This window comes from Tachypleus tridentatus, chromosome 1 (assembly GCF_004210375.1).
Source record: "Tachypleus tridentatus isolate NWPU-2018 chromosome 1, ASM421037v1, whole genome shotgun sequence".
NCBI lineage: Eukaryota > Metazoa > Arthropoda > Merostomata > Xiphosura > Limulidae > Tachypleus > Tachypleus tridentatus.
The window spans coordinates 39187054-39214796 of record NC_134825.1 but is presented as its reverse complement, the minus strand read 5'-3'; the positions used below and the strand labels follow the sequence as shown (position 1 = coordinate 39214796).

At 33.2% G+C, this 27743-nt stretch overlaps 1 protein-coding gene across 8 annotated transcripts in view; it reads right to left on the bottom strand.

Moving 5' to 3' along the window:
- The window catches only part of LOC143246467 (uncharacterized), a 129251-nt gene that overhangs the window by 13691 nt on the left and 87817 nt on the right, over positions 1-27743 (bottom strand). For 4 of the 8 annotated variants that reach the window (XM_076493230.1, XM_076493238.1, XM_076493278.1 and 1 more), the window contains 3 exons: positions 20158-20222; positions 16056-16112; positions 13923-15618 (listed from right to left, as the gene is read on the bottom strand). In XM_076493230.1, the coding sequence (XP_076349345.1) occupies positions 13923-15618; positions 16056-16112; positions 20158-20222 (1818 nt within the window). Of the gene's footprint in view, positions 1-13922; positions 15619-16055; positions 16113-20157; positions 20223-25415; positions 25535-27743 lie in introns of those variants that run through there. The other 4 variants (XM_076493246.1, XM_076493295.1, XM_076493286.1 and 1 more) reach the window with 2 other exon arrangements.

Below are 27743 nucleotides of genomic sequence, written 5' to 3'. Positions count from 1 at the left end.
GACATATCCTAAGGTATTTAATAGTTTGTGTTTACGTAAAAAGCTATACAATGGGCAATCTGCGCTGTGTTTATTGCAGGTATCGAACTCCTATTTTTAGCACTTGAATACTTCAAGCTTAAGGCAAAGCCATATATGATTCACAAGCCAAATTGTCTATAAAACAATTAAGTTGTTGGCTACAGAATATCTACAAACTTATAAGAAATGTCCCCCGCTGGGAAAGCGGTAATTCTTCGGATTTACAACGCTAAAAGGGGTTCGATTTCCCTTGATGGACACAACGGATAGCCCGATGTGGCTTTGCGATAAAAAAACACACACACAAACACACATATAAGAAACTCGAAAAAAGTAAAACAAATACTATACATATTACTTTTAGTTCCATTAATTACTGTTGGAGTCGTTTTGTGTATTTGAAATGGAAAATTAATAATTTCCCTTAATTTTTTCTTGTACAGTTCATAAGAGCGAATGTTTTAACCGTTTATACCATACAATTACTCAAATAATACAATATGTGGACTCCACAGGTACAACGCTACGAAAACGACTTGGTAATTTGAGAGTTAATACACTATTTCCACAGTGATGCATAAAAATGTTTTGTTTTACATAGTTAACATAGATTAACTGTAGACTAGATGATCGCGATACAGCTTAGGACTATCGAGTTAAGTTTCAGCTTCCTTTAAAAAACAGTATTTAGAAGACAGCTGCTCCTGAGAAGAAAGGGAAATTGTGAAAAGAACAATTTTCTTCACATCTCTGATCTTTTGCTTTATTTCAAAGTTTCCTATCTCAATTTTTAACTTTTCCATTGCGTATAGCTGTTCTTATGTTGCTGATTTTATGTTACTGATGCCTGAAGCGTCGATTTAATACATGTTTGGATTTATCACTTATTGAAGGTTGCACTTTGCAGAACAAATGCCCACACATATCTCATGCTTTAAATTATCTACATGTGTGTTGATATGGATATTTTGCGCTTTACCACATTTCATATTAATATAACTTAATGAACTGATCTCATTGTTTTTACTGTTTTCTTTCCGTCTCTTTCGCTTCTATTCTTTTTCTTTCTTATACATAAATAGTTCATCTCTGAAACACGTTACGTCTTTTATCTCGTAGTTATAGTATTTTTAAATTCAAAAAAACGTAAATATTAGGCTTATACATGCACATTTCTTATAACAAGTCAATGAATTAAAACCACATAATATAGGCAACAGTCAGTTTTAATAAGTTTCACCTTTAACGATAGACACAATCAGAGGAATTAAATCAATTAATTTTATGAATTATAATAACAATATTTCATACTCTTCACGTACTTAAATATGTTTTTCATGATAAATCTGATGCTAAACATTTAAGAACGTTGAAACCGCTTTTGAAAATAACTTTCCTTCTTCACGTTCCTTTATGTGCAAAAGCTCAAAATATTCATTGCCTTAAAAGTTCTTTTGTTTTTTTTAAGTTATAGTTAAACAGCTAAAAAACCATTATCTGTAGATAATGCAGGTTTGATTATTTATAAGTTAAAAGCAGGCATGAATTTTTAGTTTTTGTTTATTAATTTTGTTATTACATCGAGTAATAAAAAAGAATATTCAATGATTGCACTCCAACAATATATATAGTTGAACTTTTATAAAACAGGATTTGTCCATTTGGTAAATGGCCTGGCATGGTCGAGCGCGTAAGGCGTGCGACTCGTAATCCGAGGGTCGCGGGTTCGCGTTCGCGTCGCGCTAAACATGCTCGCCCTCCCAGCCGTGGGGGTGTATAATGTCACGATCAATCCCACTATTCGTTGGTAAAAGAGTAGCCCAAGAGTTGGCGGTGGGTGGTGATGACTAGTTGCCTTCCCTCTAGTCTTACACTGCTAAATTAGGGACGGCTAGCACAGATAGCCCTCGAGTAGCTTTGTGCGAAATTCCAAAACAAACAAACCATTTTGTAACGAAAGAAAAAGAAACATTAGGCTGCGAACAATCGTATAGTGCCATTAATTGACTTGCTATAATATGACACCAATAAAGTGGCATTTCAACTACAATGACAGAATAAGTTTTATCTATTAGTAGAATAAAAATTTCCTACGCATGCGAAGCTGAACTGGTTTAGAATTTTGCATAAGGGATAGTTTAACACATTATAAGTACTGCCACATGTCTTACTTAGAGTTAGTTGATAACATGCACAAAACGTTGTGGATCGTTTGTAACACGGAGTGTTGCCTGAAACCGACAACGAGAAATAACTTCTAAGCTATCATATGGTGTAAAACGTATTAAGACAAAAACAAACCTCTGTTTGTATCGGTATATTGTGTAAGTCATAAACTATTGTTTAAATTAGCAAACTTATATCATATTAAATAAGGTAGTAACTTCTAAAAAAAGTGCTTGAATTACACAGTTGTTTTTTAGTTGTACGGTTAAGTAGGGGTGCTTATTTTCTTTACAACTTACGAAGAAGTCTCTCACAAAGGACCCGGCATGGCCAGGTGGTTAATCACCTATTTAAATCCAAACATTATGTTCTTCTCTTGATGTCACCACTTTAGGAATTATGTTTTAGTGAACTGTATTGTAATTGTAACTACCCGAAATAATTAGAACGTTTACAGTCGATGATTGTTTTTTAACCAGTAATTTTATACAATAAAGGCTCGGCATGGCCAATTGATTAAGGCACTTGAATTGTAATCTGAGGGTCGTGTGTTCGAATCCCCGTCACACCAAACATGCTCGCCCTTTCAACCGTGGGAGCGTTATAATGTGATGGTCAATTCTACTATTCGTTGGTAAAAGAGTAGCCCAAGAGTTGGCGGTGGGTGGTGATGACTAGCAGCCTTTCCTCTAGTCTTACACTGTTAAGTTAGGGACGATTAGCGCAGATAGCCCTCGTGTAGCTTTGCGCGAAATTAAAAAAGAAACAACTCTCACAAACCAATTAAACTTTCGTCACTAGAAGAATATCTTACAGTATCTAAAAATACTTGTGATGTAGCTAAATGCCATACAAAATGTTTTTATTTCAGTACAAGTCTATCACTATTATATGTGACGGATTTAATATCATACATGTATTTTAATATCACTGTGTGTTTAAGTTAAATTTATATTTAGAAATATATATAAATTAAGTATTGTGAAACTTCCACCTATTTATTAAAGTGCCAGAAAATTCTCGAGTGTAAGATTCAACAATATATGTGTGTACGTAAACAATATTGTATCATCAGTATTTATGTGTATGCTGAATTGTCTTGAAACTATTCTCATGCTCATAAGTGTAACCAACGCGAGGCGCCAAAAGACTATATATTATTTCTTTGCTATACTTGGTTTGTTTTTGAATTTCGCACAAAGCTACTCGAGGGCTATTTGTGCTAGCCGTCCCTAATTTAGCAGTGTAAGACTAGAGGGAAGGCAGCTAGTCATCACCACCCACCCCCAACTCTTGGGATATTCTTTTACCAACGAATAGTGGGATTGACCGTCACATTATAACGTCCCCACGGTTGAAAGGGCGAGCATGTTTGTCGCGACGAGGATGCGAACCCGCGACCCTCAGATTACGAGTCGCACGCCTTAACACGCTTGGCCATGCCGGGCCCACTATACTTGGTATACTCTAGCAGACCAATATAGCAAACTTCAGAAACTATATTATTAACACTTATCATTCGGAATACATATTTTTGACCAGGAATGTTTATAAATTTCAAAAACATATATATACACAAGTGGTGTAGTTATACGTTTATATCTACGTTTTAAACGTATTAGATTGTGAACGCCATTGATTAACATTTATTTCATACACATACACACATATTATATATCTTAACAAGATTATTATTGTCATAAAAGTATACTGCTATAAAATCTAAATTTATATGTGGTAATGCCACCTGAACCTGTAGCAGAAGACCTGAAGTCACCGCTTCAAATCGCGTTCGTCAAAATTAATAGCACATGACTTTAAAATAGATCTTCTAAGTTCTACCTTTTTAGTAGCAGCGCAACAGTAAAGTATTGAAGACAGTCTGTTCAAACCCATAACCAAGTAATTTCCTAAATGTATCCTTAAAAATTAACATCTTTCTGAGGTTTCTACAATTAGACATCAAAAACTGTCACATTTATTACATTGGACCAATCCGAATAAATAACCTGTTCTTAGTAAAGCTCTAACAATATCATACTACCTGCCAAACCTATGTTACTAAAACATTGAATTGCAATTTAAAGAACTGTCAAACTGGTGGCAGAAATTGTTTGTTTTAAAATTTCGCGCAAAGCTACACACTGCGCAAAGCAGTGTAGTTACTTAACTACTTGGCAATGCAAGGTCGGTAGAAACTCAGCATCGAGTGTATATCTTTGTATACTAAACACCATATTTCGGATGAAAATGAGACTGTTACATGCAATAAGAAATTGCCATAAGCTCTCTGAAGACAACAACTTGTAGAAGACTGTCTTTGGCTAATGCCTAAGCCCGGCATGACTAGGTGGCTAAGGCACTTGACTCGTAATTTGAGGGTCGCGGGTTCGAATCCCAGTCACATCAAACATGCTCGCTCTTTCAGCCATGGGGACGTTATAATGTAATGGTCAATCCCACTATTCGTTGGTAAAGAAAGTAGCTCATGAGCTGGCGGTGGGTAGAGATGACTAGTTACCTTCACTCTAGTCTTACACTGCTGAATTAGGCACGGCTAGCGCAGATAGCCCTCGTGTAGCTTTGAGCAAAATTCAAAACAAACCAAACTTATGCCTACCATACAAATTTACGAAAATACAGTTAAAGTAGTACTAAGTTAGTTACTTTGAACAAGTGTAATTACAGTCTTTAAAACATCTATAGCAGTTATCCAACTGATTAATATGTAACTTAGTTGTGTAGATTTCCCTTGGGTTTAATAAATACTGTATAATGAAATTAACCTGAAATGTACTACAAACATTCGAATGACAGAAGTGATAAAACTCTAAAACAAAATATTACTACTGATGAATTATAGCGTGAAAGTTAATTACTCTTTTTTTATTATAATATAAATATTACAACCTAACCCTCATTTTACCTCAAAGCAACACTTATTATTATTCACATTAACAATAGATCACTAAAATGCACGATAGCTTACACAAATATAAAACGCCTTCATAATGTAACCGACTGTAATGTATAATAGGATGTTTATATTTAATGTTAAGTTATTCTATTAATGTAATAAAGATGGGTTAAAAGACACCCTTTCCCGGAAGACTAAACAGTTGATTTAAACACGTCATAAACTTAATATTTCTTAAACGAATTATATTTTTCTATGCTAACTTACCTCAACGTCCAAATCGTAACAAATCTGATAGATAACAGCAATATAGTCGTTGCTGAACGCATAACGACACTTCGTTTCGTTTCTCATAGCAAACACAAAATACGAAATATATACTGCTTGTTCAGACTGCAGAATTTAATCCAAATGTTGACGTCCTACTACAGAAATAAGTTTTACACTTTCTTCGATGTACGTTTAAACTGCATAAACGTTTCTGTTTTTTAAATATTGTTCAAGGCTTCAGAGAATAAATACATCACAAGGAAGACGTCAGCGTGATTGATTGTGAAATAGAATAAAAAGTCAGGCTTAGCTCCAAGGTACTGATTGTGAGAGAGAAAAAAACACACGCCAGCTAAGCTCTAAAGTGTTGATTACGAAACAGAAAAAATCACATACATGTCAGGTTAGGCTCTAACGTGCTGATTGTGAAAGAAAAGAAATATCAGGCTAAGCTCTAAAGTGCTGATTGTGAAACAACAGAAATATCAGGCTAGGCTCTAAAGTGCTGATTGTGAAACAACAGAAATATCCGGCTAGGCTCTAAAGTGCTGATTGTGAAATAAAAGAAATATCATGCTGAGCTCTATAGTGCTGATTGTGAAACAGGAAAACCGCTACTATTGCACCTGTTTTTCACTCCTTACAGAAATCTGCCGTCCGGAGACCGACTTGTGAGACCATAAAGTACGAAGAGTAATCTGTCAGAAATGATATACTTGACTGACTATCTAGTTATTATGTACTCACAAAAAATATCTCGTTCAAATCCAGATTGTTTCAAACATTGATTCGTTTCCGGTAATTACCCGTTTTCTTTGCTTCATGCTTCAAACTAACAGATTACGAACATGTATAAATATCTTTCAGCCTTCAGGTTAGACTTGATTAGTTGTAATTTTCCGTATTCGTTGTTTAGAACCTAATATAAACTCTGTTATATCATGCAGTTTAGGCACGAGATCTGGAAAACGTTTTCATCGTATCATCGAAGTAAACGGGAAATACTTTCAGTACACTTCTGGTGTCTGTCCAGAACTAAACATATTTCTGCAAAATATTATATATAAACTTTTTCATTAAAACATTGTTGTTAGAAGTAATTTTTTTTTCAAAACTTATTCGTAGTAGCAAACAAGACTAAACTTTTCCACGCTAGCTTCTCCACTGAACTAATACCGGATCTTCTCCCTTTATACTGCTTATTGAATGTTTACATAATGTTTATAATAAGACCAAATACAGAGTAACAAAATTTATTACGTATGACTTCTGTCTAAAGTTATATCCGGTGTTGTCTCAACACATGTTGTTGTTCATTCTCCAACCACTACACAATTCTGTCAGTTGAAGTTTTACCCTGCACTGACACTGACCATAGTCTAAGGACAATGACGTCATGAGTGATAATTACTTTCACCAATGTCGTATTTTACAGAACGTAAACTAAGTTCAAGCGGACCTTCATTTCAGGACGAGTACACTGTGATTTCAAGAAATACGTTATAAACAGAATTGTATATTTTATTTATGACTCAAAATATGAACAATTTATCTTATTCTAGAATTAAACAAATAACAATCATTTAACCCTTTTTTGTTTTTATTTTTTAGATAAAAAATGTTAAGTTCTGAGATCTAAAATGTACGGGCATATGTTAAATTTCTAACAGGTTACCTGCTGAGTCTAGCGAGGGGAATCGAACCGCTGATTTTAGCATTGTAAATCCGTAGACTTACCGCTGCACCAGCGGGAGACTTAAATGTTTTTTACTTTTGTACAACAGTCCACATTTATATTACTATTCATGCGTGAACAATAGTGGATCGAAAACGAAAAAGGAACGGAAGGAGAGGAAATGTGTGAAAAGGGTGGTGGGAAAAACACAAATAGTCACTTTGTTGTATGTTTTCAAATATAATCAAGTTAGTCCTTTGTGGGTCTATGTGGGATGTCAGTGAATTTAATATAACGTTTTGGCCCTTTATGTTCGTTGTGTTTTGTTTTCAAAACAATTATTACTTAATCAATGAATAATTTAAACTCGAGGTATTGCATTGGACAGTTCTAAGGAGCTGTAATATTTTGATGGCCATTAACTTAGCTGAGACCTTTTGTTCAGTAAATGTAATGGTTAATTGTTATCTGTTGTGTCTTCATCGTTGCGTGCAATAAAATATATTTTAAGGTGTACTTCAGCTGGTAAAGCGCGACATTTGGTAGAAATATCTATATGATGTATTTTAAGGTGTACTTCAGCTGGTGGAGCGTGACATTTGGTAGAAATATCTATATGATGTATCTTAAGGTGCACTTCAGCTGGTGAAGCGTGACATTTGGTAGGAATATCTATGTGATGTATTTTAAAGTGTACTTCAGCTGGTGGAGCGTGACATTTGGTAGAAATATCTATATGATGTATTTTAAGGTGTACTTCAGCTAGTGAAGCGTGACATTTGATAGGAATATCTATATGATGTATTTTAAGGTGCACTTCAGCTGGTGAAGCGTGACGTTTGGTAGGAATATCTATGTGATGTATTTTAAGGTGTACTTCAGCTGGTGGAGCGTGACATTTGGTAGGAATATCTATATGATGTATTTTAAGGTGCACTTCAGCTGGTGAAGCGTGACATTTGGTAGGAATATCTATGTGATGTATTTTAAGGTGTACTTCAGCTGGTGGAGCGTGACATTTGGTAGAAATATCTATATGATGTATTTTAAGGTGTACTTCAGCTGGTGGAGCGTGACATTTGGTAGAAATATCTATATGATGTATTTTAAGGTGCACTTCAGCTGGTGGAGCGTGACATTTGGTAGAAATATCTATATGATGTATTTTAAGGTGCACTTCAGCTGGTGAAGCGTGACATTTGGTAGGAATATCTACGTGATGTATTTTAACGCTAAGACTTAATTTAATTCACATTACTCGTATGGTACAATTTTTAGCAACAATGCAACAAAGAGAGAGAGAGAGTATAGTTGCAACGCTATTGGACATTTCCACACTTTTCGTGTTGGAAACCGATGTTTGACGAATGGCGTGATTTAGATTTTACCGTCATATTGTGGTATTGTACCGTGACGTACTTTGTCGTCTGAGTCGTTCTGCATCTCAAGACTTGTTACATTACACAAGTGACATAAATGACGTTTCAAATCAGACTTACATATAATATAATCCACTCGGTCTAATCCGCTATGGTATCAGAACCGACATAAAGCAGACAAGGTGTAGTTAAAATGAAATGCTATTGTATACTTCTTATTCTTTGTTTTTTTCTTTTAATTTCGCACAAAGCTACACGAGGGCTATGTGTACTAGCCGTCCCTAAGTTAGCAGTGTAAGACCAAAGGGAAGGCAGCTAGTCATCACCACCCACCACCAACTCTTGGGCTACTCTTTTACCAACGAATAGTGGGATTGACCGTCACATAATAAAGCCCTCACGGCTAAAAGGGCGAGCATGTTTGGTACGACAGGGATTCGAAGCCGCAACCCTCATATTACGAGTCGAACGCCTTAACCCACCTAGCCATTTCTTATTGTCAACTAATATTAGGCCAGTAAAGGATGACGTTCATTGTTTTGTTGTAACACGAGCAAATGGTAAACACTTTGAACAATACCCTTAGCTAATAAATAACCTAACAAGATAACTACTTACTGCACTCGACACTCTAGCAACTTGTAACAACATGTTGTTAGGGAATGCGCAAACTGTCCTAAATAATTACAAACATTTCTATTTATAATTTTAACATTATAAATTACACACATTATAATAAACAAAAACCTTTGATATGAACACGAAATAAAGTACTAACACTAGAGGGTGTAAGTGAGTGTTTGTTTGTGCGTTTTTTCTTATAGCAAAGCCACAGCAGGCTATCTGTCGAGCCCACGGAGAGGAATTGAACTCCTGATTTTAGTATTGTAAATCCATAGACATACCGCTGTACTAACGAGGGGCTAGGGTTAATTGAGACAAACTAACCTTCTGAACTTGGCATTGCAGCCCCAATTACAGTAGCATTAAAGCACTAATTAGTAACACAACAGACAAATTATATTAGCATAGAATTCCAACCAAGTTTTCTAAATTAACTTCCAATCACTACCCATTAAGTCTACTATAGATACCAATTCGCATAAATGTAGTACCATATAGTATAAATGCCTTATTAGAAACTACAGATATTTATCAGAAACTACAGATACTTATCAGAAACAACAGATACTTATCAGAAACTCTCAGTAAAATCTCCTTAACTTTTACTTCTTTACATTGATTTAATACATTCTTATATTTATCACAAAATATTTCAGTAATTTTATTTAAATAGAGTTATTTTTTTATTAAATCCATTACCTCCAGTGTTACAGCGGCACGTCTGCGGATTTAAAACACTAAAATCCGGGTTTCGATAGAGCATAGATAGCCCATTGTGTTGTTCTGTGCTTAAGTTCAAACAATTAAATATTACTTTCACATCAATATTTCAACTTTAATAAAGTATTGTAATTTATTACGCATTTTACAAAATGTGAATAATTGTGAAATTATAATGTTTATAACAGAAGACTGTGGTAAATTACTATTAACAGAGAGTAAACCATATATTGGGAAAGAAAAATATTTTGATTGACATTATTATCAATTATTTTCATTTCTAGATCTAAATAATGCACTTCTAAATTAGAAACCGAAGTACTTTCAATTTATAATTATACTGGATAGATGGTGTTAACAAATTTTTATTAATTTTTGTTATCAATTTAATACTTATATTTTTAAATTTATCCAATAAAATATTATGTAATTTATTTAATAAAATTGCTAGTAGTATAATAAGTGTATTTATTGAACTAGAAACAAATTTAAATGTAATTGGAGATTTATGTTGTTCAAGAATGGTAAATCTACAGAAGAATTTGGTTTCAAATAGTTTTTATAAGCTTTAATGAAATTATTAATTACTATATCTTCAGAGTGGTTAATAACTCTAAATGTTTGTGTACTATTGATTTCATTATTTTAATAAATGTGTAAAACATTTTAGAATTAAAGCCAAATTACAATTAGTTTGATCAATAGGAACTATGACATTTTTCTTTTAGTTATTTAATTTTATGTTTTTGAAGTACGTAACACTTCCATTCCAAAAACTCTTTAGGTGGATAAGGTGTAACATAGTCAAGTTTCAAAACACGTTCATCAGTATTGTTTTCAATAGATTTTAAAACATGTTGCTTATTACATTTTGTGGTAATTTTGTATTTAGTTTCTTTTTTTTCCACGTAATTGTTTATCTTTCATGACTTCCAAGTTACCAGTAGTAATATATTTATGAAAAGTATCAATAAATAAATTATTTACAAAATAAGTTATTAATTTAATCTGCATATAAAGTAGTTAAAAACTTTTATAATTCTATAATGGTGGATCGATCGGAACTTCGTATTTAAAACTAACAGTAAGTTTCAAGTTTCTACAAGGAAAAATATTACTTTTATATATATCGATGAACACTTTTACAAATCTGCAAGTCATTGATTACTTCATGTTTAAAATTAATTAACCAACATGAAGTTTTAACTTGCAATTTCTCCTTTTGAAAACTTGACAAGTCATTAACATTTAATCCATATCTTATAATGTCTACAAGTAAGTGCTTTGCATGATCATTTCGAAAATAAAAATTTATTATATGAATTAATGCTTGTATTTTAGGAAGATTAAGCTGATAAATATTTTTAACAAATAATTTATGTACATTAGTACCAGAATAAAAAATATTATCATTTTGCTACAAAATTCTAAAAAATTAACCCATTTTAATTTATTTTTTCTTTTACCCATTATTTTCTTACTTTCACGAAAAATTTATCAATAAAGAAATATTAGCAATACAGTAATCATTAGTCAAATTCAAAGTAGTAGAGTTATTAACATTTTGGTTTAATTCATAAGGATATAATGTTCTTAGTTTCAAAATATAGCAGTTCTCTCGTTGAAACCTAATGATATTTTCATTAACAATTTTTAATATAGTTATTTTTAAAGAAGTAAAAGAATGAATTTTAAAATGCTTTAATTCTATGGAATTTATTAAATTGTTTTTATTTTGAGATCTATACTCCTTGTGGTATTGGATGTGGATGTCCTCTGGAAAGAGTTCAATACGTATGTTTCTTGAGCTGTATCGGTAACGATAGTTTTTCCTGTGTTCCACACGCATAAGTTACAGCTCGTTGAAAGTAATTTGTAAAGACAATAAGCAGTCTAAATCTTCAGCCACAAGGTTTAAGCTCATTACATATATATATATAATGGATTTGAAGTTTGACCCACATATTCCATATTACATTTAGTACAAATTAGTATACAAATTGCATTATATATTTAGCAGAATAAATTTGTATAAGTGATAGGATGAAATGTATTTAGAACATGAAAAGCGAAACATATTTTGCAAATTCAGTTTATAACATTAGTTGGAATATAGTTACTATGATCAGTTCGCTAGACTAATTTGTAGTTTACACAATTTGACTATCAGTTAAGGTAATGACGCAAAACTGTGAAAATATTGAACAATATAATGGAAAAGTGAGACATAGTCAGCAATAAATCACATACATTGAACATATATATAGAAGATTAACAGTCAACTAAAACAAAGTTAGAAAACCAAATAGCAAAAAACAAAACAAGCAAAACCAAACCTTAGATTGATGATATTCTAATAAACCGAAGCTCAAACAAAAACAATTCAAGAACGCTGGACGAAAGGGTCCTCAGAGTACAGGCTATAATATGGAATATAAAATGTATACTAGGTTTTAAGGTGACTGACTGTATAAGTAGGACCTACATTGCAGTGGGAATACACCGTCTATCAATTTTAACCTCCGTTCACCAGTTTCACAGGAAGAAATTCGTAAAATAAATAATAACAATGACAAAGCAATCAAAATTAAATATTAAAAATAAAATAATCAAAAGAAGTATAAATTGGAAAATCGAGATGTGGATGCTAAAGCCCACAACATCCCACATCTATATCAGGGTGACTGTTCTTCAAAGTAAAGAAGAAGAAAATAAATAAATAAAAACAAAATATTGTTCTACAACTTGGGGGGTAAGTAAGGTAAATTTACCTGCTGAAGTTGGCATCCCAGCTCTCATTATAGTAGTAAAGCATTAATAAGTAGCACAGTAGACGAATTATACAAATGACTTCCTCAAGGGGAAGTTCTCTATCTTAATTTATATTTAAGAATTTGTTCAAGCATATCCTGAGTGAGCTTAGTTACTCAAGCTTATCTTGAGTTTAAGTAGCTAATATTTACCTTTTGATCAGGATATGGAATAATGAACTTCAAGTAACTGGACTTGTCTCAACTTATCCAGTTTATATTTTAAAATATGCAATAAAAGGGTGAAGTTACTTTAAAATACTATTAGCAACTGTTCCCCCAACCCCGTCAGTGGCACGTAGGTATGTCTGTGGACTTAAACGGCCAGAAACCGGTTTCGATATCTGTGGTGGGCAGAGCACAGATAGCTCAATGTGTAGCTTCGTACTTAAGTACAAAGAAACAATTCAAAACTGACTCCAGATAGCGAAAGGCAGTTGAAAATAAGATGTTGTGGGTTCTAGTATTCAACTCCCAATTCTTAACTGATTCTCCTTAATTGTTGGCGAATTTGACTTTGGTGTCGGAATTATGTCTGATAGACTTGGGTGCTAAGATCACAAGTTTTATCGATTGTTAATTAAGGGTGACAACGAAAAATAAGTTAGAATTTTAGTTTCAGTTATATTGTCTATGTTTGTATTTCAACTAGTTCATTACTGCTTTATAGTTTAAGTTAAACACAAATGACATAATGGGCTATCTGTGCTATGCCCACCACGGGAATCTAAATCCGGTTTCTAGCGGTTGTAAGTCCGCCACAATATCACAGTACTTCCGGGGGAGGACATTGCTTTATAACACTGATTTTAATTGCTTATAAAGAATTACTGTATTGGATAGCATTATATATATATATATATATATGTCTTCATGAATAACCTTTAAGTAATGTCTAAAAAAACATTTTTACATAAGACAATGTCTTAAATTCGCCCAGTACTGAATAAAGAAATTAACACGGATTAAAATAAAGAATAGTTCTTAAACGGAATATATAATTTTCTTACAATAGGCGGGTTTCTTAAAATTCTATAAATATTTTTTATGTATATGTTAGTAGCTTTATGTTCTCAACTGATAACTATAATAACAGTATACAAAAATACTTCGTTTTATATTAAATTAAAACGTGTTTTAGAACATATAGGCCATTTTGAAGCAACAACACCTATACAAAATCACTAAAATATCCGACATTATACTCGGCGTATTTTTACATTATTGATTACAGAGTGTAGTATTATACAACCAATTAACACAATCAAAATAATTGAATTTGTGCATGTAAATTTTAAGTTTTTACATTGTTATAGAAATAACAATAAACTTATAAATACCCGTGAAAACCAGCTCGGTTCCTCCGCGGCTTGAATGAAATGGGCTTCCATTGCATCCCAATCAATGTTAGGCATTGTGGTCTCAATATTGTAGAAATCAAACTTTCCAAAACGTTCTGATGAAGAACTACATTCATCCTCCTGTGGATGTATAGATTTACATTTTACCGTCATTAAAGTTGTTCGTTTTACTGAGTCAGACATAACTGTTTCTGCTACGTTCCTGAACACGGCGTTATTGGCAATACTGTTGTTATTTAAGGTGTTCTCAGAAAACAAACATTTTTGTTCTTCGGCATTACCTACAGAAGAATGTTCTCCTTGTATTATACCATACTGAGACAAAGAAATAGCATCTTGTATATCTGATTGTCGCCATTGCAAATAATCTACGTTAGAAACGTTCACGGACTTTAACCCTACGTCTTTGCCCGGCACGAAGTGTTCCACTTTCCTTTCAGAACACAGAGGCGTCTTTGTAAGTTCATTTGGCTTTTCAATCGTTTTTTTCAATTTTTCAGGCATAGACTCAATCATTTTTAGAATTTCTTCACAATTTTCATAAGAAGATTCCAAACAATTATTTCCTTTCTCACCATTGTTGTCTTTACATTTAAAAGTATGATCTATTAAGAATGGATATGCAGCAGATCTTCCACGTTTAAAGTGTGCGTCATCAGGAGTTGTTCCTTTTTCCCTTTCTTTCTCAACAGAATCGAGTGCACATTTTTCTGTATAACCTAGTAAAGTGGAAACTTCCATTTTATCTCTGTTCTTAAGCTTTTCTTGGTATTCACTGGTCATATTTTTGGGAAGGGTTGAAATTGTATTTAAAATTTTTGGTTCGTCCAAACTTGCTGATTGCGGGTCTGTTTGTCGAATATTCACATTTTGTATTTCTTCTCGATTGCTAAACAAACACTGAATATCGCAGTGTTTACTTGTTGCCATGGAGAAATTATTTAACGTTTCTGTCGCCATGTTGATATCAAAATTAGAATACGATCTCGTTTCACTGATAGGAGTTTTTTCCTCAAAGTACGAACTTCCGGAATCAGAGTCGTCACAGTTGCACTTCTGCAGACGTCTCTTACAACGTTCCTGTTCCACGTTCGAAACTGTGCAAACTCTTTCTCCTTGAGTCACTTCATCATATGAGCTGCGATGAAATATTCGTAAAGGTTTCTCTGAAAGACATTGTTCGTTTAATTTGATCGGATCTTTCAGTTGATTTATTAAAGTTTCGGAAATATAGTTTTCATTATTATTATTACTGTTTTCTAAATGGTCCAGTACGTAATCTTTAGATGAATCCAATATAGCAGAAAAGGGCGAGTTTTCGCTGTCTGTGTCTTTTATCGGCTTATACTTGAAACTGTTGGCACTCTTAGTATTATTGTTACAGTCATCATTTATTTCGATTTCTGCGTTGTCTTCAGAGTTTTCCTGTAAAACTAGCGTTTGAATATGGACGTTGACCTCGTTGGAATCTTGGTCTGAATCTGACCAGCTTTCATCTTCAACATTGTTATTTCGATAAATAATTTCGGTAGATTGCAAAGACGATGCATGGTCGCTTCCATCTTCTAAAGGTGAAGCGAGGATGGGATGGTATCCAATTTTCAGACTGTTTTTGAAATTCACTAGGTGGCGTTGATTTTCAGTGAGTTGAAAACTGTGCCAACCACGTTGAATCCTGAAATGTATAATGTATGATAAACCGAATGTTTCTTCAGATGCACTGTGGAATCTAGTGTCACTTGAAATAGTTTATTATTTGTAAACGTTAATCAATTTGCTGTTTAAGATAGCTTGAGATGATAAATTAATGAAATTAAAATAAAAATGCCACAGAATAAGGGGTTATCGTATTCCACAACGAACATTTCAAGTAGAATATTTCGCAGTCGACAATATTTTGGCTAGTAATTATCTTTTAAATATCTCAGCTGATAAAGTTGTTTATATTTTACAATTATTAGTATTCTATAATTCAGTTTGTTTTTTCATTGTTCATTTACATGTACTATAATACAATCTCTAACGTACAGGTATTCAAATATTTCAACTGCTGTAGAACAAAAAAACATGTTCTACTGAACGCTGTGCACGAGACCCCACGTGTGTACTTACTTAACTTTTACTGGAGCTATCCGTGAACGATGCAATCCTTTGGTGTCCAATTGTGAGCTTTAGGATAAAAAAAAAGTTTCAGTTCTTATCTAAAATACAGTGCACTATCATACCTTGAAGAAATAATAAATTAAATTTTCTATTATTAGATTGAAGATGCATTGAAATGTGTTTAACTGCTGCAGTCGTCTGTTTAACCGAAAAACGTACATTATTTATATTTTACAACGACAAATTACACAATTTAAAGTATTTAGCCAATGACATTTTTAATTGAGGAGTTTATATATATGAGGGAGAGACATGGTATGGTGAGCTTGTTAGAAAATTTGGCCGAAAATTAGTCCTGTTTTAAAATTTGTTTGTTTTTTGAATTTCGCGCAAAGTTACACGAGGACTATCTGCGCTAGCCGTCCCTAATTTTGCAGTGTAAGACTAGAGGGAAGGCAGCTAGTCGTCAGCACCCACCACCAACTCTTGAGCTACTCTTTTACCAACGAAGAGTGGAATTGATCGTAACATTATAACACCTCCACGGCTGAATGGCTGAACATGATGGATGCGAAGAGGACTCGAACCCGCGCTCCTCAGATTACGAGTCGAGTGTATCAACCATCTGGCCATGCCGGGCCATTTTAAAATTTAATAATTATATAAATACAGCAACGCAGTTTTCAACAACTTATAAGTCAATTCAATCAGTTTTTGACAAGTTTTTCTCACTCCAGTGAGTAGTGTTACCTCCTAAGATAGCAACCATGCAAGATAAAAACTCAATACGTCGTTTAACTGGGAGGGGGGGCCAATTCCACGGCTTCCGAGTTCGTCAGACATCAACTCCTCTCAGACTTCTTTCTTTGGGGATAGGCCTGGCATGGGCAAGCGTGTTAAGGCGTACGACTCCTAATCTGAGGGTTGCGGGTTCGCATCCCCGTCGCGCCAAACATGCTCGCCCTTTCCGCCGTGGGAGCGTTATAATGTGCGTTCAATCCCACTATTCGTTGGTAAAAGTTCGCGGTGGGTGGTGATGACTAGCTGCCTTCCCTAGTCTTACACTGCTAAATTAGGTACGGCTAGCACAGATAGCCTTCGAGTAGCTTTGTGCGAAATTATAAAACAAAACAAAAAAATCTTTCTTTGGGGTCATGTTAAGGACATCGTATATCACACATCTATAACAAACAACATAGAGTTTAAAACGAGAATAACGGTTATATTGCCACTGTAGCTCTAGGTGTGCTGCAGCGAACGTGGACTAGATTCGAATATGGTTATACGTGCTGAGAGCCATTAATGGTGCTAGCGTACAGGCACTGGTATATCAATAAATACTGTTTGAGTTGGCCTTAGTTACTTAACTATTAAAGTTTAAAAATAGGAAAAATCGATTTTGCGCCACCCTGTATTTTCAACGCCAAAAATAATCAAACACACTGAAACTATGTTGAAAACCACTCATGTTGGTTTAGAATTCTCAGTAGTGCTACATTAAGGTAAAGCACCGCCCTATACAGATGCTTTTTGCCGCCCCCACCTCCATGTGATCGCTCCATCGTGTCTTTGTATTAGTTAAGTCATTAATCACGTGTTCAGTCACATGGCCGATCAGTGTTCTTGATTGGTATCTCTATCTGGTACAGCTGGTTACAGCGCCCTCTTATTACTAAATTAAATAAAAACGTAATTCATCAAACTTTTGTTGTCGATTACATTCGATATTTCTTACATTTGTCGTCCTAGGTAGCTGTCTTGCTGTCTACTCTGCATATGTGTATTTCTCTGCTGCTTAGAGATTATGAGATTAAACTGTCGACTTAGCACTGCACTAAAGAAACGAAGATTACTAGAAAGTGCATATGAGCTTTATCTTGGTAACAATATTTCTCTCTATAAATTACGTCATTATTCCATTTGTTTCATTAAGTCTACTTTTGAGCGCTGAGAACGAAGTTTTATTTATCATTATAAGCAATTTGATACAAGTTCCCCGTAAACAGCTGGAAAAATGTGCATGCCATCTGCGTGTTTTTATTTCTTTGATAATTTTATTATGGTAAGCAAGACCTTCAGACTTGAGTTATAGACTTACTTAACCGTGCTTCAATTTAGCGATTTTGTTGTAGTGCCAGTAACTAACAAAGGTAAGTTCTAGGCCAAGTACATGATTCCAAGTCTCTAAGAGATGGAGCCACGTTGAAAGAGTACCATGACTTTTTTTTTTTATTATTATTGTTAATAAACTATCATTTGATTTTATCATTTTTAGATATAATTATTCTGATACAAACCTAATATTTGTTCTTTTTCTAAACTTGTCTATTGCTCTAGCGATTATCTTAAACGATATAACACTAGATGGTAAGATTCAATCTTTGATTTGCGTGTAATATTCTATAAAAACAGCGTCGTCTATCCGTTGAAAACATACATAAAACACTATCTGATGATAATGAAATCAATATTTTCCTTAGTCAATTACATTTTCAGACATTACATGCAGCATGATTCTAGCCTATACTGGTTATTTTTATTTTTCACTCCAATCCAGAAAATGAAAATGTTCTGAAATATTAATTAAACTGACAGACAATATTATTTTGTACATATTAAATAACGCAATAAATACCAACGACGATACCAGAATTGTTGGAAATAATAAATTATGTTATTTATTAATGAAAACGATGCAGATGTTTTGAAAGTGATTATTTGAAATTTCGTCTGTTCCTTATATTACTGTTGACATCTGCCCTATGATACATATCAAGTTAATATTCATGACTGTATGGTGCATAAATTTATGAAATTAATTGTATGATGAAAGTAACCTAAATTGCTACTTCTGTAAGTGAATAAGAGTTTGAAGAATTCTCAAAAATCATAAGATTCCAGGAAACTATCAGTCTTTTATATTTACGTTTTATAAGCCTTTAAATTGAATAAATAAACGAATGCTGTCCTTGTGATGCATTTATTATTGAATTTTTTTTGCTGCTGAAAACAAACAAACGATAAAACAAATATCGATTGGTACAAGTACACACAATACTCAAAAGATGCTGTAAACTGATATATGATTGTCTACTTTCCAGTTAGTTTTATTGTTTGAATTATGCGTAACAGTCAAAATAGTAAATTTGTACTTTTTTTAACCTAAGAATTATCACATTTGTAGCAATTGAAAATTTGATCCCAGTTTTATTTTGACGGATTTTAAACTTTGTGATGCCAAGTTTGGATGAAATCTGAAACTAATGACAAACGTCGTTTTGGAAGATTGCTAAACATGACAATAGCAAATTGTGATGGCTATTAATATTATGATTGGCAAAGTTGAATCGTTTCTAAAAGTGATAATTATAAAATCGTTATCCCTTCTAAATCTTACGACTGTAACAGTCTAGATGAATTCTGGATTCGATGACTAACACTTTTGGATTTGAACAAAGTGGCTACTACATCTGATTAGTTTTTTAACCTTATAATCGACACTTGTGATACGTTATAACTAAGATAAACATTAAACTTCTGCAATATTTAATTCTGATGACAGACATCTTTGTGAATTTTAAACCTGATTAAGGGGGTCGACTGGAGGAAAGGCAGCTAACAGGGACGTCCGCCCTCTGTAGGCTCTTAGAAGGGAAGGAGTACAAATGGCAGCATCTGTGAGACGTTGCCAGCTAGATTGGATTAACACATTTACGCAAATTAAGCCAAAGCTTAGGGCCCTCAGTTGTATTTTGGGGGCCATGTGCCATCAACTTTCATTCTCCCTCGCTATGCCTTTTGCGACATGACACACCTGAACCTGATGAATATCACGTGTTTGAATTCTAAATCTGATGACAGCTAAATCGATATGTATTTTAAGCCTAATGACAATGATAATTTAATTTATTTTATTTTTAAATAAAATTAAACTTGATAGCGAACATTGAAATGAACTTATAAACTAATGAATGTGAAATAATTATTTATTTTAAACCTCTGATAATTTAATAATTTGATCGAAAATTTACTACTAGAAATGTACGGCATAAATAGGTTAAAACATGTAATGTACCTTTTTGCACTTTAGGTATTGTTTATTTATTCTCACCTGGACAACAGAAAACTATCTTCTTCTAGGTGGCGCCCATTGTACTTCAGTCTCATTTTTTCTTCCTAAAACAAGAGTTCAGCAAATTAGGCATGCGATAAGATAATTTTCATAATATTTATTGTACAGATACGCAAATAAAATACAAATAATGAAATATTATGAAGAAATGATAAAATAAATTCATTTTCTTCTCAACATAAGTTTTGTGGTTAATTATTATAAGTGGTTATTTTAATAGAGTACGCAAAAATATGTGTAAGGAGTATTTTGCATAGGCTTCTGGTACTAATGACATTTAGATTATACACACTTTAATGACATTTAGGTTAAACACACTTTAATGACATTTAGGTAATACATACTTTTTTTTAGCGACTAAAATGGATGTGTTATGTTTAATATTTATTTGAAGAACGAACTTTGTATATCACCGACTTTAGTATGACAGACAAAGAAAGCGTATCCAGCAAGTATTTCCGATGAAAGTAATATTATCAGTGTTGATAAAAATAAATAATGTCTGTACGGATAAAATCTATAATATTTCTTTATTATTAAGGAAGCAGGGAGAGAATATAACACCTCAATTTTGTAAAATCCGAAACAAAAAATGCGACACTCAACTGTTTCGAGTGTTTAATAATTGACATATAGAACACAAAGTTTAATTGTTTCACGTTTTCGAAGTAATTGCACCTAGATTTGAATATAACTCTATAAATAAAGATAGCCCATATATTTCGTGATTTGTTGATACAAAATTTAATTGTTTCAAACAAAACATTAAGTTTATCTGTTCCGTAATGTGTCGATATTTCAGCAGACAAATGTAAAGATTAATTATATGAGAAAAAAAAAAAACAACAGAAAAATATACAGAACTTAATTTGGTACTGTCAGTAACTGAAACATAACACGCTAAGCCTAACATTTTCATACGCTTTTCTTCAATGTTTTTTGCGTTGAGAAAAAGGCGTGAAGCTCAACTGAATTTTGGAGTTTTAACAGTGTGACAAAAAAGCTAAACTGTTTCGTGATTTTCAACAGTGGACAAACAAGCGAAGCTATTTCTTAATTTTTAGTACCTGCGACAACAAAAGATGCGAAGAAACGTTTCTCTTCTTTTTTTTACAGCTGTGATAAACAGAAGATGTGAATCTTAATTGTGTCATGATTTGTTAACACCTTTGAGGAAATTTAAGCATTAATTGTTATTTGTCCTACAGGAATTTTCTGGTAGATTAACTGTGCTATTACTTTTATTGAGTACAGCTGTTAAGTGTAATATTTCACATTAATGAAAAGCTCTCACGTGACCTGTAATTAATATAATTCATTCCATTAAAATAGAGGATAATTAATTGATTCGTAGACAGTAGTGTTCATTCTGAAACAGTGAACACCACTCTAACCATTACTGTTTTAGAGCTTAAGTTTTTAAACTACACAAAAACAGTTTTTTCTTTCGATCAAAGTTTCATCCATGCTTATCTGGTGTATTGGGTTATTCTCTAGGGATACATTACTTTCAGATCACTCTATCCAGTGGGGGCTTTAAAGGTGAAGCAGTGGACGTGATCTAGTAAAAGTTGCAACATCTAACAGACAAAATGATTCAGAACAATTTGCCGTCTTTGCTTCGAATATTCCTGCGCTTAGTTACTGAACCTTCTAGGTAAATTTTGGCATGAACGTAAGTACAAACAAAACGGATCAAATCCAATAGTTAATTCAGTGAAAGGTTTCGGAATCGTGTTATAAATATATTAAAAGTACTTAAAACACTCTTATGCCGGTTTCGACAGGTGTTTCATGCAGAAAATGTACATACAATTAGATTAGCAAAGAAAAAATCCCTTCCAGTCGAGAGTAAATAATTCTGTATACTTTGTTTTTATGAAAATACAACACAGCAGATACAAGTGCTATGGAACAATGTTTAACGTAACTGGACCTAGACTATTACTCGGTTAACAAACTTAATGTATACGTTGTCAACATATTAAAATGTATTGTGCTCAATTATAAGCATAATAATTTACTTTTAAAATTGTTACAAATATACTTTTAATTACATAAGCATTTTTATTTGTTGTTAACTGTTAAGTATAAAACACAAATTACAGACTTAAAAGCATTACTGAAGCCAGGTTTTCCCTTCTAAAGTAAAATTAAGGGCCAACTTTACCTGGAAGAAAATTGGTTCCGGAGATTCTAGGATCAAATTTTTCCCTATCTAGCTCTGGGATCATTTTCCTATGGGATGAAAATGGCTCCGGATGTTTAAATTAGATAATCAGTTTTTCTAGCTACCTTGTTATGCAATACTACAGATTTACCTTTTAGGTTTTTAAGTGGAGGAAAAATTGAGAGTTAAGATTTGTTTCCAAAAGTAAGTAATTGGCGTAACGTTCGTTTTTAAATTTTAAATTGAAACTTACAGTTTATGCAACTACTGCAATTGAGAAAAGTATTTCAGGTTTTTCGTTTTTGATATGTACTAAAAACAAATTGTTTTCATAACAAGTTGTTCATGTAACGATTATCTTGTTCTGTATAAAGTAATTAAAAATCTTATGGTATCTTTCTGTGGGTCCCCCGCTGGTATAGCGGTAAGTTTACGGATTTACAACACTACAATCAGAGGTTCGACTCCCCTCGATAGACTCAGCAGATAGTCCAGTGTGGTTTTGCTCTAAGAAAAACACACACAAAAAAAAACTCTTTCTGTGGGTCAGCGGTAAGTTTGCGAGCTTACAACGTTAAAGTTCAAGACCTGATTTATCGCGGTGGACAGAGCGCAAATACCACATTTTTTTGCTTTTGACTTAAACACTTCCCCTCTGGTACAGAGGGTAAGTCTACAGATTTACAACGCTAAAATCAAAGGTTCGATTCCCCTCTGTGGACTCACCAGACAGACCGATGTGGCTTTGTTATACGAAACACACACACACAGACTGAAACAAAAATAAAATAAAACAAGCGTTATGGTATATCAAACAACGAGACAAAATGGGGGGGAATGAATAAAAATTCAACGTGATATATCAGCAAAATATTCTCCAGCGAAGATCAAGTTTAATAGTAGGTAATATTTCCTGGTTTAGCTCAATGATTCTAATAAAACTTAGCATTCTCTAACAAAGTACAAAGCGATACTCCCTACTGAAAATGATAATGCACTCCAGCGAAAATGGTGGTGCTTTTGGCTCATCTCAAGCATATGGTAAAAGAAGACGGAAAGAAAACTCTTTCAATTTAAGTATAGGTAAACGATTCCTAAAGTATTGGGGCGCTACCCCTCAAAGGGGTAAAATGTATTTCTTAATGGTGAAGGCAAGTGATTAGGGTAGCGTCAATAGTGCAATAGTGTAAAATTAGGTGATTTAACATATTTTAATTAATGAAAATCGTCTTATAATGGACGTAGCATATATGTCAGTATCTATGTATGTAACAAAACTCCTATGCTGTCTATTGTACGGCAACACAAACAGAATTCCATTGAAATTTCTTAATTTGAATATTCAAGATTCACAAAATTATAAAAAAATAACTGTGGTATGTGCAACAACCAATTATTTAGAACGAACACACTTTTAAATAAAAGTAAATTATTCACAACAAGAAAAAACTTTCACTACGAATGTACGTGAATGTTTCATTATATCTTTATTGATGCAATTTTTAAATGTGGTGATAAAAAACGAAGTTCTTTAAAAACTGTTATTTTTTAAATAAAGGGTGTAATTTTAAATATATGAAAAAACATTACAGTTTATATCAGAAAAATGTATATAAAAACTGAGCTCTGTATACTGAATAATTCTAAACATTTTCCCGTGAAGTAATTTAAAGAAAAATAATAATTTTTTGAAAAAAATATTCACTTTTTCTAATATTGTTCTTTAACAAGGTATGAATACTACGACCACGACACAACACTCTGCAACTTTCTCTAACTCGGAATACGTTAATCCAAACTGTCATAAAGTTTCAATGGATTTGCCCTAGTGGATCTTTCTTCCACACATCAAATTTCAAGGTGATCCATTAAGAAATACAGGAGATATAAGTTCACCAATTATGAGTGATTTTTTTCCTTTTTGTTCGCGTGAAAGTAAGGAATTCTCATCGCAGAGAAAAAAAAAATCTTAGATTTTATAAATTATTTTTTCAAATTTTGTTTATTGATAGATCGCTGCAATCTACAATTGTGCCAAGTTATTCAACAAAAATGTGCCCAATTTGACCAACATTTTTGCGCGCGCCTACGTAAGCTACTGGCAGTCCAACATTTTAATCAACCACGAGTAAAAGTGGATAGCTTTTAAGTTTTATCATTCGGGTTGAAGACGACTGATTTAAAACAGCAAAACTACAGGGTGGAAGCAGGTGCAGATACATAAGTATTGGTTAGGTCAAGTAAACTAGCTTATTAGTTTCTAGTTCAAATTTTCAAAAGAATCATACGCGTAGACAGTAATTCTTCATTGTAACTTTTGATTTTAAAGCAAAAATTTGCCACATTTAATAAAATTTAAGCGTCACATGGTGTTAGTTAAAGCAATTAGCGTAAATAATGATGCTTGATACAGCTGTATCGAGTGCATATGAATAGAAATTGATAATCTAGATTCCATGGTGTTACTATAAATGAAACTATTAAGTTTATTTTAGAGAGAAACCACCAGTATAGATTCTAAAAAATCTAGCTGGTTCTGTAAAGTGTAGGTCTGTAACGGTTAAAGGTTAACGGTTCTAAAGCTAATATTAGTTACTAGCGAGCTTCACTTTTTACTTTCTATGGTTTTTTTGGTGTGTGTATTGACATAAAGTCATGTTATCAAGCACCTTTTGATTATACAACAAAAAGGAAAGAAATAAAAATTAGAGGCCAAATTGGTAGCTCCAGTTATAGCATTGTTAATAATTCTACAGCAAATATTTATTCATTGATTAACTAGGACGTGTATTTGTTTTACACGCTGTCATGCCCCAAGTTAAACAAAAAAGGTGTGTGGGTAAGAGATGAACGGTGGAAAACATAAATGTATTAAAATGAAATATAAAAAAAGCTCTCATTTAATAAAAGAAAATGAAAAATAAACAGGAGGTTAGACAATGACACACGCACACAGATTAACAGATTAATTTTTATAACGTTTAAAAATAAGGACAAGGCTAACAAAATCTTTAATTTTCTCAAAGCGGAAACGAATCTGTTTTTTAAGTACAAAAACTGCTCTCACAATTCACTTCTCTTGGCAGCTAAACTGTCACAAAATTGGAACAGCTCTACGGAAGTGTCTCTGATCTATGTGACAGGCAAGAAAGATAGTAAAAAGTAGGTAAAAGACGCCACAGAACTATCATCTGGTAGAGAGCTTTATTGACCGAATCCTACTGAGGAAATTAAAAAAATATATGGTTTAATTAGCACACGACGTAGATCGCATATGTTTTAAATATCAACTATGAATATTATATACGATATAAATCCTATATTGTAGAAAAATCAGAAATGTTGTATATGCATATCGCTACCAAAAACCTCAGTATAAGATCAAGTTACATCATGAAATATAAACTGTTTATAATAGTAACATATATAAAAAAGACGTTTTAATATTTTCACAGACAAATGATTTATTGACTTTATAAGACGGGAATCCTAGATTTTACGTCTACTTACATTACCTACGTTACTTAAAACAGACATATTTAAATCATATAAACTACTTCGAGTTAGAACGGTTTGGTTTGGATTTCGGGCAAAGCTACACCAGGGCTATCTTCGCTAGCCAACCAAATTTAGCAATGTAAGTCTAGACGGAAGGCAGTTAGCCATCACCACCTACGGCCAGCTTTTTGGCTACTCTTTTACCAACGAATAGTGGGATTGACCGTCACATTATAACGCCTCCACGGCTGAAAGGGCGAGCATGTTTGGTGTGACGGGGATTCGAACTCGTGACTCTCGGATTACGAGTCGAGTGCCTTAACTACCTTGGTCATGGCGGGCCAGTTAGTACGGGTGTTCAAATAAATGTGACTGTGAACGCGAATCGCAATGTTCTCACTAAGTGATACCGGTTTCGGGGAACAGTCTCCCTCATCAGAAACCCTGACAAACCGAAATACATAGGCTAGGTTTCATATAATGATGCCATATGGTAAGATTCGCTGACTCTAGTATGTTAAAATTTTGATTTGTTTCTCAGAAGCAGTCTAGATTGAACAACAACAAAAGAATTCACATTACAGATTTAACTGTATGCACGAGCTTGTACAGAGTGGTGTGATAAATTACCAGTTTTGTACCCAGAAGGAAAGCGAAACGGACATTAAAAGAAACAGTAAAATTCTCAGGTGTCACTTTCCAACTTCACTCAACAACAGGAGATAATCCAAACGAAAGGAGTAGTAGAGTGAAATGGTCGTTATGAGGCTTACAAACTAACAGTGCAGAGTAAGCTCAGTGAAACCTGATAATATTTCAAGTTTCCTTAATTCAGTTTCTTTGTCAGATTTATCAAGTCTTCTAACGTATATATCTGGTTTTACTTCAGTTTACTGACGCTGACGTATCATTTTTGTTTTACTTTTAGCTTCATGAAGAAATTCCAAAAACTCTTGGAGCAAGGTAAATTCCAATTAGAAATATACGATATTAGTATTAGTGAAGTATTTTGCAGTGTGATTGACCGTAACGTTATAACGCCCCTACGGCTGAAAGAGCATGCACGTTTGGTGCGACTTGGATTCAAACCTGCGACCCTCAGATTACAAGTCGAGACCCCTAACCACCTGGCCATGCTGGGTCGTCCTATTGATGGATATAATGAGGTTAGTAAGACATTCGCAATACTAATTGTTCTTGTAACTTTTGAAATGTTCGCGCTTTTTAAAGATAATTTATACTACTAAATAATGCAAGTTCTTATTTCTTCTATTACTGTTATTTGAATAATCTACTTTCTTATGGTAATTCAAATGAGGAATAATTTGCTGTATTTTATACATAACAGAAACTATTTGTAAAAAGTATTATTACCGTTATTTTCTATTAAATATAAGTATTTTACAATGATTTACTATTTCAATTTTAATAAAAACAACGTTACCTATGAATGAAAAGCATTCTGATTTCGAAACACACTGATGTGTTGGCCGTTAATAAATCATTTTATAAAAAAATATAATAAAATCATATTTTAATATTAAAAACACTATAATATTACATTGCAACGATCTGTATATAGTATATTAGAACTATTGTTCAAAGTGGATATAGTATATTAGAACTATTGTTCAAAGTGGATATAGTATATTAGAACTATTGTTCAAAGTGGATATAGTATATTAGAACTATTGTTCATAATGGTTTTATGTAGCGTACATTATTGTGGTTACTTTGTTTAGAAAACAAGAAAAATAATGTTAATACCAGATATATAATTCAATTGTTTTTTTGGAATTTCTCGCAAAGATACTCGAAAGCTATCTGCGTTAGCTGTCCATAATTTAAGAGTGATAGTCAACACCATCTACTGTTACCTCTTGAACTATTCTTACCA